Genomic DNA, 18,587 nt, shown 5'->3' with positions numbered 1-18,587 from the left:
TGTTAACTGGTTGTTACATTTGCTTCATTTATCAATCTATCTTACATCCATACTTTTTCTCCCTCCCCATCTCCTCCTCCTCCTGCTAAATCATTTCAGATTTCAGATTTTTGTTAAACCATTTGCTAAATGCATTTCAGGTGTATATATCTCCTAAAAATTAGAACAACTTCCTTCATAACTATACCCTTAATACACCCAAAATAAATTAAAAACAACCTTCCAATATTATCTATTTTCATGTATTTCTAATTGTCCCCAAAATGTATTTCAACGTATTGTTTTCCAAACAATCAAGTGTCATACATTGCACTTATGTATCAGTAAACATTTAACTTTGCTTGAGTCTCAGTTTGCCCAGCTAGTTGCCATGACTAGTTCTATCCCCACCTTTCCAAGGAATCTCCCATAAACCCCAGCTCTATTCAAGGTTCCTGTATCTGCTGTACTTTCACGAAGCCTATGCTTAAATCTATTGAGGATTCAACATTTTGTATTACAAACTTTTAGCTGAACTTTTCTATTTCCCCAACTAGACTTTAAGCATAGCATCTTGGGGGCAAGAAATGGTTCGTTTTCCTCCCTGCTAGGTAATAATTGTCCAAAACACATTTAAAGAATCAATGATGGAATGCAGCTTCTTGGTCTTTCACTGTGAAGAGCTGGAATAAATAAATGGACTCTGGAGGGATTGGAGCCAGGGAGAAGGGAATAAAAGGCAGGCAAGACAAGTCTATTCCTAATATGGACTATTGCTTGAGGAGCTTTGAATATGAGTTGTATGCGCCTTCCCTTCTCTCAGTAGGCAAAATGCTAGATGGTTACCATTAGTTGGAGATGGACCTAAAGTCTAGTGGCACTATAGACATTTGGGGCCAGATAATTCTAGAGAAAGAATTTTAAACACAAAAAATCAAGGATTCTTCACCCTAATGGCTCATTTCTGTTTACACAGCTGTTCTACTATAGCTTTTCTAATGTGTTTTTAAGGAAATATGCACTCCCAGTGGGTACCTAGATTGAGCCATGACCACTACTTTATGCCCATGGTCAGTGGAGTAAATCACAGTTCACTCACGGAACTCCTTGGGTGAAATTTCTCTCTGAATGTTAGCCTTTGCTGCATTCAAACTTTTGTCTTTGTGGCAAACGTATGATAAATTTCTTTTAGATACTTCCTTCTTCTCCATTTCCCATCATCTGTGGATTAATGCCAGGATCATATTTTAACTCTGATTTTAAAGTGACTCAGAGACTGCACACCAAGACTATTTTAAGTGGAGTGTTTCCTCCTGAGTCACCTTGTCTACTGATAGCAGGCATCCTGCGGATTTCCTCAGCTCTGCTAGAGAGAATGGGAAGCCAAGGCCAGGGACAGCCAATGAGCATAAACCCAGTGACTCTTCCCAGTTCCTGGAGGACTAGCAAGAAAATCCTGATTTAGTAAGAATTCCTTGGCAAAAAAATTGGGAATTTACTGGAGACAAATGACTTTAGAAGTGCTTTTAATGAGTACAAACTTTTTTAAGCAGGCATGTTAAAAAAGAGTTTTCTTAAGATTGAAATTAAGCAAAATTTTTAGTTGCCCAGGAAGAATTCATTAGATATTTTTGTTAATGTGATAACCAAAGACAAGGAAATTGCTTACTTCCCCTTTTCACAGTTTTATCAAGGTTTCCAGCTTGTCGTCTCTTCTTTATTCTCTTCTGTTACCCTTACTAAACAGTCTTCCTTCATAACTGCCTGTGTCATAAAAACATCACCAGAGACATCTTTTGGAGTGTGACCAAGACTGAGGAATACTAGCCATGCATGTTGCTCTTCCCCAACCCCATCTTCACAGAAGACATCAGCAATCTATCTAGCTAACAGCCGACTGTATATCTCTCCCACCAAAACCAGTGTATCTTCAAAATAACACTGTAGGAATCAGAATACCCACACTTAATAAATATTTGCAATGAAGAAGAGAGTGTTCATGCATAAAAGTTTATCAGGCAAGGGTGAACATAGTGGAAGAGCCCAAAGAATATGAAAGTCTTGGGCTTAACTTCTAGTTCCTGGGCAAGTTTTAAATTTTTTTCTTGGGTCCAGTTTCTCCCCACATTCAAAATGAGGTTAATAATGCCTTCACCTTCACGTCATGTGAGAATACTTTTCGTTTGTTTTCAATGTATCTGAAAGCTTCCAGTACAAAAGATGTCAATTTATCATAATTAGTTGGAGGGAGGTGCTGATTGGCAGTGACAACTCACCTCACTGACACTGAAAATTTCTGGAAGCTACAATTTAATACATTAATCATTAATACAGGATGGGAAATGCTCAGTGATTCCCTCCACATGAACTTTAACAAAAGGTATTCTTAGTCACTTCCCTCCAAAGAACAAACTATTAGCAATAAAACTCCATGAAATCTCAATTACACCCTTTCAGAAGCTTGCAAATATGTTTAGTAAAATGCACTGCTTCTGGGTTTCTTGGTAGCCAATTATCCTCTTGAGAGATCAACCTCTTCTCCCTCTTTCTCATCATTTCGGACCTGTTAGAATTACTATGACAAGAAATTTCAAGATGAGGAAAACTGAAAGCCAAATCAAACTTTTTCAGTATTGTGACTAGCTTTGCTTCAAAGTTGATGAGAGAGGAGATGGTTGAGTATTGGCGGAAGAGACTGTAAATTTCACTACTGGTTTATATTGCTGTCATCTCCCACCTTCAGTTCACTCCATCTCAAGGTTACTTCCTTTTATTTCTTGAAGAGTTCAGCACCTGACTCTCTAAGTGTAGCCATTTTCTCCAAAACTACCATTGTCATAATTGTTGGTTTTAATACTCATTCTAAGTAGTCATTCCAATACCCAGCTCTGTCAGTTCCTTTCCTCCAATCCTCTTACATCCACCCTACCTCACTCAGCCAGTCACGATCATGGTTATACCTTGTATCAGTGTATCAGGGCTGCCATAACTAATACTACAGAGTAGGTTGCTGAAACAACAGAAATTTATTTCTCACAGTAATGGAAGCTATAAAAACAAGATCAAGATGTCAGCAGGTTTGGTTTCTCTTGAGATTTCTCTCCTTGGCTTGCAGGTGGCCACCTTCTTGTTGTGTCCTCCTATGGTTTTTCCTCTGTACACAGGAATCCCCAGTAGCTCTCTGTGTTTTCAAATTTCTTCTTATAAGGATACCAGTCAGGTTGGATTAGGTCCCACCCTAACAGCCTCATTTTAACTTAATCACTCCTTTAAAGGCCCTATCTCCGAATATAGTCACATTCTGGGGTTATGGGGATTAGGGGTTCAACATATGAATTTTGAGAACACAGTTCAACCTATAACTTACCTTTAGACTTTGTCTTCACCAATTCATAAAACATCTTAATCTCAAACTTGAAGATCCCACTTCTTAATCACTGAATTTTACCTTCCCAGTTCTTTCTCTCTGCTGCCCAAAACCACACTGTGACAATCTGCAAATCCAACCCTCTTTTTTGCTGTTCCTCACATTCTCTCGTGTCCTTATTCAGATTAAGTCCCACAGTCTATTATTATAATCACTCCATTACATATATTCTTGATTCCTTCACCCCTCTCTCTTCATGGTATGTGCCTGGCAAAGTCCCAGTTTTATTCCAGCTTTCTCTCTACCTCTGTAGCTGAACTTGAACTCTCAACAGTGCTTCCCAGTCTTACTATGAATTCATGACTTCACGGGGGACTTCAGTGCCTACTAGTAATCCTGCCACATTTCTCTAGATCATTCACAATACAACTTTTTTAGGCAACTGTTTCATACGTTCTCTTCTCTCTCCAGACCTTTAATACCCTCTCCCTATCTTCTCACTCTCTCTGCTGATAAACTTCCTTTCACTGAAAAAAGCAAAAACAATCAGAAGTTTCCACTACCTCCTTTCCCATATGCTCTGTCTTCCCTTCTGTTACTAGGACTGAACAGCCCATGCTGCTGTCTAAGGCCAGCTCCTCCATTTCTGCACACACTCCCACCCCTTCTCACTTACTCAAGGGCACTCACTGTTTCAGCCATTCTCTATCTATCTATCTGTCTGTCTATCTATCTATCTATCTATCTATCTATCTATCTATCTATCCACCTACCTACCTATCTATCTATCATCATCTATCATCTATCTCTCTCAGGTTGTCAATCCCCACATCCCTTCCCCACCCCAACAAAAACATTGCTATCAGTATACAAACATGCTATAATTTTTCTCATTAAATGTTTCACCTTGACTCCCACTTTCCCTCCAGCTACTGTCCCCTTCCTCTGCTCTCCTTTATAGCAAAACTTTCAAAAAAGGTTATTTCCCTCCATCTCCAATTCCTCTCTTCCAATTCTTTCATGAACCTACTCCAGCTGGACTCTCATGTCTCTCCCACCACTATAGCTCCTTTTTTCAAGGTCATTAGTGACCTTCACATTGCTAAATCCAGTAGCCAGTGCTCAGGTCTCCCTCCCATATTACTTGCTCAATAGGCAGCATTTCACTCAGTCGATCACTTCCTCCTCAACTAGAAACTGGACTTCCAGGATAAGCTCCTGGTTTTTCTTCCTACTCAGTGATCAGTTCCCAGCTCCCTCATTTCCCAAAACTCAATTTATTGAATTGCCTAGGATTTAGTCTTCAGACCTCTTTTCTACCCATACTCATTTCCATAGTGTTTTATGGCTTTAAATACCATTTAAATACTCCATCGCAGACGTCTTCTCTGAACTTCATATTTGTGTATCGAACTGCCTAATTGGCATATCCACTTGGATTTCTAATAGGTTATTTCAAAATGTGGGATGCCTAAAACTGACCACCTCATCCAAACCTACTTAATTCACTGCTTTGCTCATTTCAGTTAATGACAACTGCATTCTTCCAGTTGCTCAGGCCCCAAACTACATAGTCGTATTTGACTCCTCTCTTCTTTCTTCATTCAATCTGATCTGTCACCACATACTTGGCTCTGTCTTCAAAATACATACAGGATCCAGCTGTATCTCACCATCTCTGCTACTGCCATCATTTTCTGATTCGCTATCATTCATTGTAAGGCTGGATTGTTGAAATGGCTTCAAAACTTACCTCCTTTCTTTCACACATACCCTTACAACCTATTCACAACACAGCAGCCAGAGTAGCCTTTTAAGATATCAAGTCATTTTTCTACTCAAAACTAATTTCAGATATTACTATTCTTCCCCTCCCTCACCTGGCTCCAGCTGCAGTGGTCTTTTTGTTGTGACTCACTTCTACTTCAGGGCTTTGGCACACTTGCTGTTCTCACTGCCTGTAATATTTTTTCTCAAATTCTCTGCATGGTTGACACCCTCCACTTCCTTCAGATCTTTGCTCAAATATCACCTTCTCAGTAAGGTCTTCCCTGACCACCCTTTAAAAAATGATATCCTCATCCTTATTCTCTAGTACTCTTAGTTGTCCTTTCCTGATTTATTTTATTCACACTTATCACTACCTGATAAGCTATATGTTTTACTTATCCATTTTTTTTTATTGTTAGTCTTCCCTATAGTAGAATGCAAGCTCCACAAGGACTATGATTTTGGACTGTCTTGTTCAGTGATCTCTCCTCAGCTCTTAGAACCATGCGGCACAGAGATGCTCAATAAAAATTCAACCAAAAATGTTACTGCTCTCCTTATCGTCACAAGGACTCTAGTAAAAATGATTTTAAGTTGCTTCTATGTTCCTGGGGGAAAAATTTAATGATGAGACTTTGTTGATGCACTTTGCTCAAAACACGAGAGGAAAAAAGGCACTCCATCAGGAGGTGCCAAGAAACCTCATTAGCATTGTCACAGTGTAAGACTGCTTGTTTCTAGGTTTGTTTTGTTTTAATCCATAAGTGGCTTCAAGTATCTCAATTTTTTTAAAAAGTATTAGTATAATACAATTTAGAATTATTCATATAAAAATAAGCTTTTATTCTCTTATTAATAATATTTTATGGAGGATAATAATAAATTAAATATTTCTGGAATCAAGATTTTAAGAGTTCATGATACAGAAATCTAGGTCAGAGAGAAGATCATGACCTCCTGCATTATTTATATTCTTATAACTGATGTTTTTATTATTAATAATGGCTCCCATTTATTGCCTACTTTTCCTATATCACCTGACACTGCATAATAATCTCATTTAATTGCACACATATCATTTAATGTTCACATTATTCTTGTAGGCGAGGTACTATATGTTATTCCCATTTCACACTGAGACAGTTGAGATTTGAGAAAGTGAAGTCAAGCAGGATTCTGAGATTCTGAGGTTACCAATATTCTTGGCAATGAGGTCAGGCAATCTTTGAATTCTTTACCACCCCTGTCTACATAGTTTCTAACATGTTAGCACCAAGATTCCTTCCCTCAATCCTCACCTCACATCACCATAATCAGAGGGGATCTGTGGCTCTTTAAATTTAGGACAATTATTTGGGAGAAGAATTCTTAAATCCTTATTTCAAATTTATTACTCACAAAATCTTAATCAAATTGCCCAACTTTACTCACTCCCTTTTCCTAAGCAGTAAGAAAGATATGAATTTATCCCTGTTATTGTTTTTCAGAGAGGTAGAGGAAATAAACATGAACTCTTGGTGTTGTGAAAATGAACTCAGACACTGTGATGTCTTATTTTTCTCAACCATCAGCCTGTTTTTCCCTTTGTTTGTCTTTTTTGTGTCCCCTGCCATTTAAATAATGCTTGCTGAAGAAGGAGCCCACAATTAAGAAGACTGAATTAAAAACAGTATAAAATGACAGGACATTTGAGCAAACATACCACATGCCTACCATGCTCTAGTATAAGCTCTCTTGGTAGTTTTCTCTTTAATCCACTTCTACTGTTAGATGAAATTTGCCAGACTCAATGTCAGCGCCAGCTCCGACTTCCTTCTTAACATGTACTCGGGGTTAAGTGTGTAGCACTCTAATCCAAAGGAAAATTACTTATTTTAAAAGCAGTAAAAACACAGCATTCCTCTGGCACAGGATGAAGACCAACTCAGCTCTTCAGTCCTAGATCATTATCTATTGTTCTCCAAACAGTAAACCACTCTTTCACAGCGAGAGGCTGTGAGTTGCAGTCCTGTCTGAATCCTGGGCTCCTCCTGAATAGGAAGTAAAGGGCTCTGACCTAGGAAGTGGAGGTAATGTAAAAAAAGGGTGGGGGGGGTGGTTGGGGGAGATAGGTAGGATGAAAACAGGCTTTATGTAATTTTACACTCTTGTAATCTCCTGCAGGTTCTGAGTAGGGTAAAATGGGGTCTCAGAAATGTGGAGGCTGCCTAAGTGGTCTGCTGATTCCGCTTGCGCTTTGGAGTATAATTGTGAATATACTATTGTATTTCCCAAATGGGCAAACTTCCTATGCATCCAGCAGTAAACTCACCAACTACGTGTGGTATTTTGAAGGAATCTGTTTCTCAGGTATCATGGTAAGTGTGATCTGGGAGCCTGGGGATCACAAAACGGGAAGTTTTTACTAAGAATTGCTTTGTTCCTACTAAAAGTTATCAATAATGGTAAAATTGTTCCACTAATCCTGGGTTTGGGATTTGAAAGATGGATGGGGTGGGGAGGCAAGTAGTCCCTTGGGACTTGAAGAGCAGCTTTGTATTTTGGTTAGCTGTTCATTTTTGTAGCTTCGGCAGGACAGAAAATTGGTCCTAATAAAAGTTTGCGAGACTGGCCTATAGAAATATTGTGTCCTCATGAACTCTGTGTGTCAACTTAAACCATTTAATCCCTAGTGGCACTGCTCTTTTTCAGAAAGACTTTCTACCTGCACTCACAATTTCTCTAGCTTGATACTAAGACAGCACAGAAAAGCAGAGGCTTGGAGCTGCACACAAATTCGCGTTCAGATCAAAGCTCTGCATTTGTGCCATGAGACCTTGAGCAAGTTACTCAGTGTCTTGTCTTCATTTGGAAAACGGGGATAATGACATTTACTTTTCGGGTAGTTGTAGGCATTGCATAAAATCTCATGTATGAAATGCCCAGTACAGTGATTATTGTGATTATAAATACTTATCAAAGGATAGGCCATTTCATCATTAAATAGTGCGACATTACACCCCTAATAATGGAGAGTAATATTGAAAACTAAATCAAATTATGCATGGTAAGAACCCATGAGTGTTTTCCTGATAACTCTTCTTTTAAAAAAATTAATCATGTTGACAACTCAGAGGAAAAGAGATTTTTCCTGGCAGTATCAATACTAAAAACAACACATTTTACACTGTAAGCTTACTATGCCACCAATAACTAAAAGCAAATCCATTATAACCTATCTCTACATCTTTGTGGGGCTTTAATTTTTATAATACTTGAATAGTTATGTTGGAAAACAGTTTTCATTTCGTACTATTTTGCATACTAAATTAGTAAACTTTAAAATATTAATACCCATTGCTATTAAAACTACTATATGATATGTACATAACAAATGGTGCAATGATTCTATAAATAAATGCCAACTTTTGGGTGAATTTGAAATTATATATTAAGATTCATGAGAGTGCTCTGTCTTCTAAGTCAGTAATCCTAAATCTGAGAATTCATTCTGAGGAAATAATCCAAAATAAGGAAAGAGATGTATACACAGATGTTTTTGGCAGCAATATTTGTAATAGGACATAGTTAGAAGCATCCTAATATAGAAATAGCCAAGTAAACTGATACATTCATTTTATACGGTGAAGAAAAGTGTAATGATGAAGGTCTAACAACAAGGAATATGAACATTTTTTAAGTGAAAAAAGATATAACAAACTTGTGAATAAATTATGATTGCAACTATGTAAAATATACACAACTGGGAAAACACCGGGGATACATACATGAAAACAAGTGAGGGTGGCAGAGCTATGGGTAACTTTCCTCCCTTTTTCTTGAGCCCTCTGTATTGAAATTATGTTTTACAACAACAACAAAAGAAATTTTCTCTTTCAACACAGGCCCAGCTTGTGTTTCTCTTTTGGCATAGGACTCCAGAGCTTAGGTCTAGGTATTTCTGCCAATATTAAAATGAAGCTGGTTATCTCATTTCCCTCCATATATCATTAGAGTAAATGGAAGAGTTGCAAGGCATGATTGCATTAAAATCTATTAAAATCTGTGATACCTATTGTGTTGAAAGGAGGGTAACATAAGACTTCTTTGTTATATTCATGTGAAATTTAAAACAGGGGAAGAACCTATTCTCTATATTTTATTGTCTAAGATTTTTTTTTGAAAAATATTATTGTTGGTACATTAAATCCTTTTAAGAGAAAGGAGAGGAATACAGATAAATAATTAAGTTGATTGATAAATAAATAAAGACTGAAGGAATTTGGAAACTGGAAATGTTGACCACAAACAGTAAAATAGCAATGAACTTAGCTTCAAGATCCAGTTTGGGGAACAGTGGGAGTAAAAGATGTGTGGAGAATTTGCCAGAAGCAATACATGCTCCATACCTGCTCCAACCATGAATTATAAAAATCAAGAAATTCATGTCTTTCCAGAACAAAATACAATGCTTTGCATAAGATACTAAAAAAGGGGGAAGTAGAATATATTGAATTCTCACAATTTGTTGGCTTGCTACAGACAAAACACTGGAAAATTTGTACCTGAGATGGCTTGAATGCATGGGGGAACTGACTTACTTTACTGCCCTAGCCAGTTTAGCTCAGTGGATAGAGCATCAGCCTGTGGACTGAAAGTTCCCAGATTTGATTCTGGTCAAGGACACATGCCTGTCAATGATTCTCTCTCATCATTGATGTTTCTATCTCTCTCCCTCTCCTTTCCTTCTAAAATCAATAAAAATGTATTTTTTTTAAAAAGAACTGTCTTTCCATATTCACCATGCATCTCACCTACAATCCCAGACAGCAATAAAAGGAGAGAGGCTTTGCAAACTGAAAATTTGTGAATGGCTTTCCTTTGTCTTTTACAACTGGGTCAATGAGAAATGCCAGGTGGTATTCCCATGTCCATACCATTTACTCCTCTTTACTTGTTAGATTTTGATGACTGATTAACCATGATGATAATAGCTAACATTTATCAATTACTTACTATGAATTAAGTGCTATGTTCAAAGTTGTACATACATTATCCCATAATCTATATATATAAAAGCTCAATGCAGGAGCTGCCCCCTGGTGGTCCGTGAGATCCCACAGCCAACCTGCAGCTGGCCAACCTCCAGTGGTCCCTTCCCCCTGTCAGCCTGCCTCGATTGGCCTCTATTGGCCCTGATCACCAGCCAGGCTTCATGCAATGGGCCTCTAGTACTCTAATAACACCATTTATAGGAAGGACTTACGAGTTTACAGTTAAGACATTGGCAGATCTGGGATTTGAACCCAGATCTACCTGACCTAGAACCTATGCTCTGAATCACTGTGCTCAGATTATGAATGTTCACTAGTACCTATTTCTGATCTTTTTTCTCTTCCCTATGGCAGATGCTCATGGTTGCAGTAGCTCTTCTTGTCCTAGAGAGTGACAACAACTGTCAATGTTGCCAGAGTGAAAACTGCAGCAAAAAATACATGGTAAGAGCAACAGTTTTGTGAAGATGGTTGAGTGGGCTTTAGCTTTCTTTCCTTACTCAGAAACACAAAACTATTAACATTATGGTACCCTCACCATGATCTTTTTAGTACAGAGCCCAAGAGTTTGCTCCAAAAATAATCTTCCTTTTTTTTTACAGTTTTTCTTCACCTTTGTTCTGCTGATGTTCTTTCACACATTCAGAATTTAAAGATACATGAGATTAGAAATAATACTATCTTTTCCAGTCTGGATTTTTGTATAGTCTTATTTTTTTCTTCTTAACAACTTTATTGAGGACCATTTACATATAATAAGTGGCATCCATTAAAAGAGTACAAATCCATGACTTTTGACAATGAATACACCCATGAAAGTGAAAGGGGATTTTTTGGACTGAAACCTGAATTCTTTGTCCACCAGAGTCAAAGAATGAATCCAAGGACAGAAGATGGTATAGCAACAAGTACAGACTCCCACCTGGGGAAGGAGAAAAGGTCCCACAGCCTTCCTGTTTCCATGGCTTATAAAGGCTGCAGGTCCTCTGTCCTGATATCCCCTCTGATTGGTCAATATTCCCTTTCGAATTGGTTACTATAGTAACTCCTGAGGTCCTCCTCCCTCATTGTCCTCCTATTCCTTCTGGGCTTTCTTCCTCCTTTATTATGTAAATATAGACCTCTTGGCTACTCCCAGAAACCCTTATCTTATGGAGATATAACTGTTGTCTCTCCCTTGTGTTATAAAGATTTAACCATGCCTGGCTTCCTTGTGTTATGGAAATGTACCTTCTCTCAATCTGTAGCCCTGTGTTTTTTCCATGGACCCCAATTCTAAAAATTCCCTAAACCTGCCTATATTCTCCTAAAATTCCTGTTTCAAAAGCACCATCACAATCAAGATATAGAACATTTCCATCACTCCAAAAGAATAATCTTTTATCTGCTTTTTGTCATTATAGATTGATTTATACTTTGTATCAACAAAATCATACAGTATTTGTCTTTTGTATCTGGCTTCTTTCATTCAGCATAATGATTTTTGGATACATCCATGTTGTTAAGTATAGGCAATGTACATTTCTAAATCAGAACTTTAAAAAAATTAAAATAGAATCAAGAGAGAATAATATGCCCCAGTTTCCTAAGCCTGTGCCACATAGGCATGAGTTGGGCTGCTACATTTCCATTATTCTTCTCCTCATCATCATTGTCATTGCTCATTCATATTTTCATAGCACTTTATAGTTCTTTTACATTTAGCCAGTGAAATAGATCATTCTTATGCCTATTTTATAGATGAGTCACCTGCAGCCCAAGGACATCATGTTTATCAACTAGGAGGAGTTTTCCCAGAGGTTTGGTATGCATTCTTCGCAGCAAAGGCTCCACACCATAGCTGCACATTGCAATCATCTAAGCCAGGGGTGGGGAACATCCAGTCTGCAGGCCATAAAAGGCCCCCAAAATCATTTGGACTGGCCCTTCCAAGGCATAAGGGGTGAGTTAATTAAATGTTTGACCAAATATATCAGGCTAATTTTAAGTTGAAAATTTTGTATGGCCCTCAAATGATGTTATAATATTCAAATGGCCCTTGGCAGAAAAAAGTTTCTCACCCCTGACCTAGGAGTTTGGAGTTGGAATCTCACCCCCAGAGTCCCTGACTTGGCTGGTCTGAGGTGCAACCAGATTTTAATGTGCAGCCAAGATGCTTCTTTAACTAATGCCTTTGGAAGACTAAATTAGTTGCTTAATTTAGCACTGTGCCCATGGCGAAGAATTGAAAAATTTTAATATTCATGTGTGTGTGTGTGTGTTTTCTTAACCAAGTGACCCAGATATCCCCCAGTAGCTGCTGGTAGTATATTTGTGGGAAAGCTTTCAAAATTGCCTGGCAGTAGTCGGCAAACTTCGGCTAGGCAAACTGGGGCTCGTGAGCCACATGCGACTCTTTGGCCCCTTGAGTGTGGCTCTTCCACAAAATACCGGCTCTTCCACAAAATACTGGCTTCTGCTCATGGGCCACGAAGTTTCAATCACACCGCATGTGCACACCCGCATGTGGTATTTTGTGGCAGAGCCAACCTCCAGGGGCCAAAGAGCCGCATGTGGCTTGTGAGCCACAGTTTGCCAACCACGGGCCTAGGGGAAGCAATGAATTTAGGTAAATTCAAGCTATGAAACTCAAGAAATTTCTAGAAAACAAATTTATATGCCAATAAAAATCAGTATGTTCAATTTGCCTAAACTCAGTATTAGCATCTCCAACACAAATGAATGCTAGAAATAGGCTAGAGTCTAAAAAGGGTCTTATAACCAATACTGATGAGATGACTGCCATCTCAATGGGAAGACCAGAAAGAAGGGAGAGGGGATTCCCTGGGTCTCTGCTTGGCCCTTTCACGGTAGGCTCTGGAACAGAAGTCCAGCTCACATGTCCCCAGGAGCTGAATATCTGATGGAAGCTAAAGAAGTGAGCCTGGTAGGCATCAGAGCAAACTTTCCATTTATGGAAGGAAGGGAGCTACTACTCTAGTCCAGCCAATTATTACCATGACAAAATTGGCCAATAATTCTGTTTTAAATAAAAAGTAGAAAATAAAATTTTTATCTAAAATCTCTCAACTGTAAATGTCGGCAATTCATTCTCATTCACATTAAATGAAGCCCCCATCAGCAGGGCAAATTTGAGTCTGTACCAGTTTGTAAATTCTGAAGCTCCAGAATGGAAAATGAAATCATACAAGATTCACATTTTAGGGGGAAAAGTTATTCTTGACCTTCTTTTTTTAAAAATTTTTGTTTTATTGCTTAAAGTATTACAAAGAGTAGTACATATCCTTTTTTCCCCCTTGACCTTCTTCCAGCCTCCCCTAACCCCCAGTGTCTTGTGTCCATTGGTTATGCTTATATGCATGCATACAAGTCCTGCAGTTGATTTCTTTGCCCCCTCCTCCCCTCACCCCGCACAACCCTCCCCGACCTTCCTGCTATAGTTTGACAGTGTGCTCGATGCTGCTCTGCCTCTGTATCTATTTTTTGTTCATCAGTTTATAATGGTCTTTATTATCCATAAATGAGTGAGATCATGTGGTATTTTTCTCTCATTGACTGGCTTCTTTCACTTAGCATAATGCTCTCCAGTTCCATCCTTGCTGCTGCAAATGGTAAGAATTCCTTCTTTTTTACAGCAGCATAGTATTCCATTGTGTAGATGTACCACTCTCCCCCTCAAGATAGCGTGGTCTCCTCATTAGAGCTGGTCGCTCCAGGAGGGATCCCAGCAGCAGTGGAGGCTGCCAGGTCAGGGGAACCCCATCCCCTACAGTCCCCTGGAGTATAGCTGTCCCTCAACTCACAAACAAACACTCCCCCATGCAACCACACATTTTCCCTTCGTTCTTTCACTCACACACTATCTTGCAGTTTGTCTACCCGTTGACAGCCATTGTCCTTCTCCTGTCGACCTTCTTAAGGGTCCGTGGCTGGGTCTGAAAAATTAAACTGATGGAAGACAGATTAACAAGAGAAAAGCATACACATTTTATTACATTTTTACATATACATGGTAGTTTTCACAGTAGAATAAAGTCCTGAAGAAGTAGTCAGAGCATCAGGCTTTGATACCTTTTAGATAAAGAAACAAATAAGTGAAGAATTAGCAAGACAAAAGGGCTTGGGCTAATGAATGGATAAGAAGTGACTGGGAAGACAAGGTTTCCTTTAATAAGGTTTGATTATATATATTTCTCAGCCCAAATTCCCTGTCTCTGGTGATATGAATGCCTTTCTTCTTCCAGGTATAGGGAGGACACCTTTCACATGGGAGTTCTATGACCTGTTTCAGGGAAGAAAAGCAGGGGTGAGGGCTTCAGTCAGAGTACCTTTCTGCTTCTGCCACTTTTTCATACCCCTTTAGCTTAAAATATTCTGGTTTCAAAGATGCCATATTTAGGGCTTAGCATTTCCTGAACCCCATCTGAAATTTCCCCCAAGAAGTATCACAGTCCACAAACTGAATTAGTAGATTGTCCCATAACCCATGGAAACAGTATCTCAGTCTGGAGCATTTCTATCGAAAAGGAAAGTTAATGGTTAGAACTAACTTAAGTCTAGAGGTCATTTAAAAAGATTTTTAGAGGTTGGGCTTCAAGCATCTTCAGATAGAATAGGGCAGGCAATGGTAACCTGACAGATTTTCCTGGTTTGTAGTTGGATGTCCCTGGGGATGTTATCAGGTATTTTGGTAAACTTACAACAGGCATGAAGATTGTCTAAACATGAGTCATTGTGGTATTTTTTCTGAAGTTTATATTAAGTTGTCCAACTTTAGCTTATAGGGCTTTGGAAAAGGCAGTTTTAGTTTTCAATGATTCCAACTCAGCGGGTGGGAGGAAATTTGGAACATTAATTTGAGGAGTTGTAGCCAGATATTGGAGACTCCAGTCCAGTTTACAGGTAGATAACCAAACCTCCAAAAAAGTGAGCAGAACTAGTATTGGATTGCATAAGGGTGTGTTATAGTTTCCTGCTAAAAAAATTTTTAATCACCCCATTTCTATCAGAGATAATAAAAGTAAGACTAATTTCTTTGCACAATAAGTCTAGTCTCATTAAACTGGGCCTGGTTATTCATATAGGAGCAGCAAGAATAGTGATGATCATATAAGCTCTTTTAAAGTTTGCTTTGTTGAAAAAAAAATAAAATGAATAAATAAAGTTTGCTTTGTTGGAACTTTTCATTACTCAAGTTAGACTTTAAAAGCCTCTCAAGGTTAAGAAACCAAGCCAAGAACTTGCCACTAGACTTTGCCTACAATATCTATAGATTTAGGTTAATTTCTTTCTTCTTGAAGTCTCCAAAATATCCTAAGTTTCCTGGGCCCATCAGAAGTGACCTTTCTTACTCACCTGCTAAGGCTGCTGGGAACCCTGTAAGCAAGGTACCAGACTAGTTTTGCCAAGGGGCTTCATTTGGCTCCATAGAATCAACCTTAGTTTCTTAAAGCTGTCTTGTAATATCTGATTCTATACACATTCTTAAATATGGCATTCCAGTCAAAGCATTGGTAATATATGCAATGTTTCCAATTGTCTCCCTTATAAGGAAAACAGACTCTTATTTTAAAAGTAAGTTTTTATTGATTTCAGAGAAAGGAACAGAAAGGGAAAGATAGAGAGAAACATCAATGATGAGAATCATCAATCAGCTGCCTCTTGCATGTGCCCTGACCTGGAATCAGACCATGACCTCCTGTCTCATGGGTCAGCACTCAGCCACTGAGCCACAGTAGCCGGGCAGGAGAACAGACTTATTGAACTTATGCAAATAGCTATATTGCCATGAAAATAAGAAAAATCACTAAGAATTTTCTAATTCTGGAAGAATAGAGTAGGGAGAAAAGCAATTGTTTTATCTTTGTTCATAAGGTATACTTTACCAAATTGCTGTAAGTCTTACATAGCTTAAGAGAAGAAAGAAAAAAGTTTCCTTAAACCTGGAAAACAAAATATTAAGAATCCAGCAATTTTTTAAAGTCATGAAAATGAATCATCCTCATCAATTTATTCAGTACTATATAATTAATTTTTGTACTATTTGATCTTGTGTTAGCAAATTTATGAATGCCTCAGTTTCTCCATTAGAGTTTTAGCAAATTTTTACCAGTTCAGATATATATACTTCTTAGAGTTGTTTCCATGAATCTCCTTGAAGACAAGCACTTTTGCAAAAGCATCAGAACAAATAAGTAGCTGTCTGTAAATGGCAAAAGACTTAAAAGTGGCCAAATTAAAGATTTGATGAGAGTTTACTATAATTGACACAAAATTCTGGTTATTTTTGTGACATAGAATATTTTAATAATTAGAATTAATTTAATAATAATTAGTTAATAATTAAATATTGCCCTAGCTGCTTTGGCTTAGTGGATAGAGCGTCGACCTGCAGACTGAAAGGTCCTAGGTTCAATTCCAGTCAAGGGCATATGCCTGGGTTGTGGGCTTGATCCCCAGGAGGGGGGTGTGCAGGAGGCAGCCAATCAATGATTCACTCTCATCATTGATGTTTCTATCTCTCTCTCCCTCTCACTTCCTCTCTGAAATCAATAAATATATCTTTTAAAAAAAGAATTATCACAGATATTAACAGTCCTCCAGGACAAAATTACTCTCTTTTTCTCTTAAAAAAACACGTTTTCAGCCCAGCTGGTATGGCTCAGTGGTTGAGCATTGACCCATGAACCAGAAGGTCATGGTTCAATTCCTAGTCAAGGCACAAGTAGGAGGCAGCTGATTGATGATTCTCCTTCTCCCTTCCTCTCTCTGAAATCAATAAAAACACTTAAAAAAAAAAACCAACAACCATTTCATACCTCATATTTTTTGTATCAAAAACACATCCTAATTTTTTTGCATACAAAGTTGTTCCCTTATTATTCTATTAGCTTTAATTACATATGTTAATTAGAATTTTTAAGCCTCAGAATCCTTAATTTCTAGTGAAAACTAGAGAATAAATAATTATGAACTGTTTTTATGAATATACATTTTACCATTTCTAGAAGTATACACTTTCTCAAAGTATAGTTTTCAAAATGGCACAGAATGTGTTATCATTAATTCCTCTGTAATAGGAAGTCAAAAGTAAATAAACTTATGTTCAGTAATTAATATCTCAGTATTTTATCTAATTTTGAAATGATCTAGATACTCAATGAATTACCATCATTTAATTGAACAATAAAACTTTAAGGTTTCAAGTTACTAAAAAGATTTTGGAACCTATTTAAATAGACATATTTTATAAAACATAATGTTTGTTGAAAAGCTCATTTATTATAAACTTTTATCTCACATTTATTAATTCACTCACTCATAACAATTTTGTTTAAATTACTAATGAAAATTTAATGAGACATTAGACAAGATTAACCTTCATCGTATGTCATTTCTCTTTTCGACAAATTTTTTAACATATAGTTCATGAAATATATATACACACAAATATATATAGACATCTTATCTAATAAAAATGGGATATGCAAATTGACCATCACACCATAACAGTCAAGATGGCTGCACCCACAGTGGAGGCAAGAATTCCATAACACAAGATGGCTGCACCCACAGTGGAGGCCAAGTTCCCATAACAAGCCTTAATGAGCAATCAGCAAGGACCTGAGGCTGCGTGGCGCTGGGCCGGGGCAGGGGACCTGAGGCCTCACCCTCTGCCATGTGGAGCTTGACAGGGAACCTCAAGGTGCGTCCCCCACCCTGGCCCAGGTTGGGGGGACTTCAGGCCACACCCCCACACCCCGGCTCCAGGCCAGGCAACCTGAGACCACACCCAGCAGGGCTTGACAGGGTTTGGGCCAGCCAAATCTGGATCTAGCCCAATGAGGGTGGGGCTGGCCGGGTCTGGGTCTCGCGCAATTTCAAGGCACATGTGGGTGGGCAGGAACTTGACTCTGGTTCCTGTGGCGCACCCCAGACTCTGACAGGGGCGCGCCCCAAAATCTGACAGATTTTCATATACATTTTACTAATTTTCTGTCATCTCTGACACTTCTATTATAGAGAAAGGGAAAATAGCAATATTAAAGTATTTCCTCTAATTAACTCCCTTTTTTAAAATTTTTTATTACAAAGGGTATTAAATATGTGTCCATTTTCCCCCCGCCCTAGACAATCCCCTAGCCTCCCCTATCCCCCAGTGTCTTATGTCCATTGGTTATGCTTATATGCATGCATGCAAGTCCTTTGGTTGATCTCTTACCCACCCCTTGCCCCCCAACTCTCCCCAGCCTTCCCGCTGTAATTTGACAGTCTGTTCGATGCTGCTCTGCCTCTGTATCTATTTTTGTTCATCAGTTTATAATGATCTTTATTATCCATAAATGAGTGAGATCATGTGGTATTTTTCCTTCATTGACTGGCTTATTTCACTTAACATAATGATCTCCAGTTCCATCCATGCTGTTGCAACCGGTAAG

The 18,587-nt window shown here is 38.3% G+C and overlaps 1 protein-coding gene across 1 annotated transcript in view; it reads left to right on the top strand.

Moving 5' to 3' along the window:
* The first annotated feature begins 7,087 nt into the window (after window positions 1-7,087).
* TM4SF18 (transmembrane 4 L six family member 18) overlaps window positions 7,088-18,587 on the top strand; it is a 48,260-nt gene continuing 36,760 nt past the window's right edge. Inside the window, exons 1-3 of the mRNA XM_006772581.2 lie at window positions 7,088-7,185; window positions 7,280-7,473; window positions 10,504-10,593. Of these exons, the coding sequence (XP_006772644.1) occupies window positions 7,297-7,473; window positions 10,504-10,593 (267 nt within the window). The 5' untranslated portion in view covers window positions 7,088-7,185; window positions 7,280-7,296. The remainder of the gene's footprint in view (window positions 7,186-7,279; window positions 7,474-10,503; window positions 10,594-18,587) is intronic.

The sequence above is a fragment of the Myotis davidii genome, unplaced genomic scaffold (assembly GCF_000327345.1).
Source record: "Myotis davidii unplaced genomic scaffold, ASM32734v1 scaffold766, whole genome shotgun sequence".
NCBI classification, from domain to species: Eukaryota; Metazoa; Chordata; class Mammalia; order Chiroptera; family Vespertilionidae; genus Myotis; species Myotis davidii.
Note: the sequence above shows the minus strand (reverse complement) of the source record. Positions and strands in the feature narration are given on the sequence as shown.